Source organism: Habropoda laboriosa, unplaced genomic scaffold (assembly GCF_001263275.1).
Source record: "Habropoda laboriosa isolate 0110345459 unplaced genomic scaffold, ASM126327v1 scaffold40, whole genome shotgun sequence".
In the NCBI taxonomy this organism is placed as follows: Eukaryota; Metazoa; Arthropoda; class Insecta; order Hymenoptera; family Apidae; genus Habropoda; species Habropoda laboriosa.
The window spans coordinates 3026520-3029134 of record NW_017100231.1 but is presented as its reverse complement, the minus strand read 5'-3'; the positions used below and the strand labels follow the sequence as shown (position 1 = coordinate 3029134).

Here is a 2615-nt window from a genome sequence, read left to right as displayed (position 1 = left end):
AAAAAAAAAAAAAAAGAAAAAAGAACATTCTTTTCCTTAATTTGTCAACTTGCATTAAGAAATCTTAACCCTAGTGCGATTTTTCGTTTGACTGTACATTTGAGGTTTTTGGGTCTTTTCTGACCCGAAGGTCTTAGGTGCAACAATTTTTGTTGCCAGCATGCAATATGAACGTAGGTGATGAACTTTCGATGTAACGTTAAGGGAAGAAAAATTTGATAACAGCAAAAGTAATTAAAAAGATAAGAAGGCGATGGGTCAAAACAGACCCGAAGACCGTTCTAGGGTTAAACACACCCTAGATTAAGAATCAGTATCGCAAGGCAAAGGGTTAACACAAACGATCCACACTAAATTTACAACTCTCAGACACGCACATATACGCACCTAAATCAATCCAGAAGAAAAAAGATATAAACGACAAATAGCGAGAAAATTGTACGAACTTTCAATCGCAGATACGAGTACTCCTCGGAAGCGTCTACCTGCATCACTCCTTTCTTCGTTCTAAGCACGTACACCGTGTTTATATGGGATAGTATGTTCTCGAACGTCAGCTCTAAATGCGGTCTGACCTGCGGGGAACAAAGCTGCAGATTTATTCCGAGAAATATCAAGGTACGCGACGTGTATCCACTCCGGTTGGATCGGCAAATGTCACCCGTCACGTGGATAACAACCAAAAACATCTTTCTGTCTAATTTGCATATACAGCTGCAGCTACGTAGGTCCCGTTCCGATTTCTCAAGGTATCCAGGCGGAATTCTCAACGGCCACGTACAGAGAATAATAACGAACGTTGATAATTGGTCAACGAGCGGAGGACGTACGATACTTGCACGCGCGATGCAAATGAAGTTGGAACTGGGTGCGTGTTACGTCGTTCGGAACAAACCGCGCTCGAAAGGTGTGTGTGATTATGCGTGTACGAATCTGTAGGAATTATACCGTTTGGCGGGCAACCAGCGGTTCACGATAACGCGATAACTAATGCGGCGTGTTTCGCGAATGAAACGCGGATCGTCGATTTGGGCTGACGAGAAATTGCGAGTGAAATTGTTCTTTTTCGGCGCGTTTTTGCAGGTGTGAATGTCCTCAGGCGGTTTTTTTTTTTTTAGGTGTACGGTGGTTGCACTTTAAATTTTGATATTTTACGGAAATTATTTTAGTATAGTAATTTATGCGGTAAAGAATTTTACAAATAGTCTTCTTCGTATCTTTTTTGAAATTCGTTTTAGGTCATTTTTAGAACATGCATATCTGAGTTATTTCGGTGATTAAAGTATGAACTAAATTGTGATCTGTGATGGAGATTATTTTGGTATAATAATTTGAAAATTTGAGGAAATTATAGCTGTGGTTAACAAAGCTTTTAAATAATCTACTTTATACATTTTTTTAAATTTAGTTTAAGGCAATTTTTGAAGAGGTATGGAAGAGAAGAATGTGTCTGAATTATCTCGGTAATTAAATTACGAACTAAATTGCGATTTGTCGTGGAAATTATTTTTTATGCATTTTTTAAAAGTCGTTTGAGATCATTTCTGACGAGATACCGAGACGAAGAATATATCTGCGTTATTCCGGTGATAAAATTATGATCCAAGGTGTGATTTGCGATGGAAATTATTTTAATATAATAATTTGAAAATTTGAGGATATTATAGCTATGGTTGACAAATTTGACAAATAATTCTTTATACATTTTTTGAAATTCGTTTAAGATCATTTTTGAAGAAGTATCAAGGCGAAGAGTATACCTCAATTATTTAGAAACGTCGATAATTTCATTAGACATAACCTCAAAGTAAACGTTTCGAGGTTAGGTCACTACTTTTCATCAGGTTACTCTGATTTTATAAGTTCGTTAGGTCTACGAGCAATTTCTGTTCCCTTCAATTTCTACAATGCTTAATTTCTGCATAATAAAAGCGCATTACGAAGGAGATATAAGGGTAGTTTCGAGAAGTTTTCATTTGCAAGATGGAAATGAAGTTTGAGGTTAACGATTATGAAACAATTAAACTTCGTACTGAAACATTCTCGAATAACAATGGACGTTACCGTTCTCCGTTCCCATTAAAGTGCCGCAAAAGGGTAAGTTAAAGAATAGGAGAACTTTTCTGCCAATCTGACGGTTGTACAAGGCACAATCTCTTTATTACGTCGGATCTCTTTTAGATTTATTATTTCAGATAGAAGAAATTTCCCATTGATCTATTGCAGAATTCGTAATACGATTCTTTCGCTCGTTTCAATGAGAAACTCGGCAACGTTCCATCGCGATTTATCTTTACAAGCATTTCTATCAATTCACATTGAAACAGAACATTCACGTATAATTAAGAAATTGTAAAAATTCAGGTAAGTGAAAAAAGGAGAAAGCTTCAATCTTTCGTGATTTTTTCATAAATTTAACGAATTTCAAATTTTTCATTTAATTCAAAATTAAAATTTAAAATCTAACGAATTCCAAAATTTTCAAGTTTTAGTTTATAATTAAAATTTAAAATCTAACGAATTCCAAAATTTTCAAGTTTTAGTTTATAATTAAAATTTAAAATCTAACGAATTCCAAAATTTTCAAGTTTTAGTTTGAAATTAAAATTTAAGAT

General features: G+C 34.7%; 1 protein-coding gene across 1 annotated transcript in view; it reads right to left on the bottom strand.

Moving 5' to 3' along the window:
• LOC108571530 (guanylate cyclase soluble subunit beta-1) overlaps positions 1–2615 on the bottom strand; it is a 56643-nt gene that overhangs the window by 26969 nt on the left and 27059 nt on the right. Inside the window, exon 8 of the mRNA XM_017933591.1 lies at positions 447–575. Within this exon, the coding sequence (XP_017789080.1) occupies positions 447–575 (129 nt within the window). The remainder of the gene's footprint in view (positions 1–446; positions 576–2615) is intronic.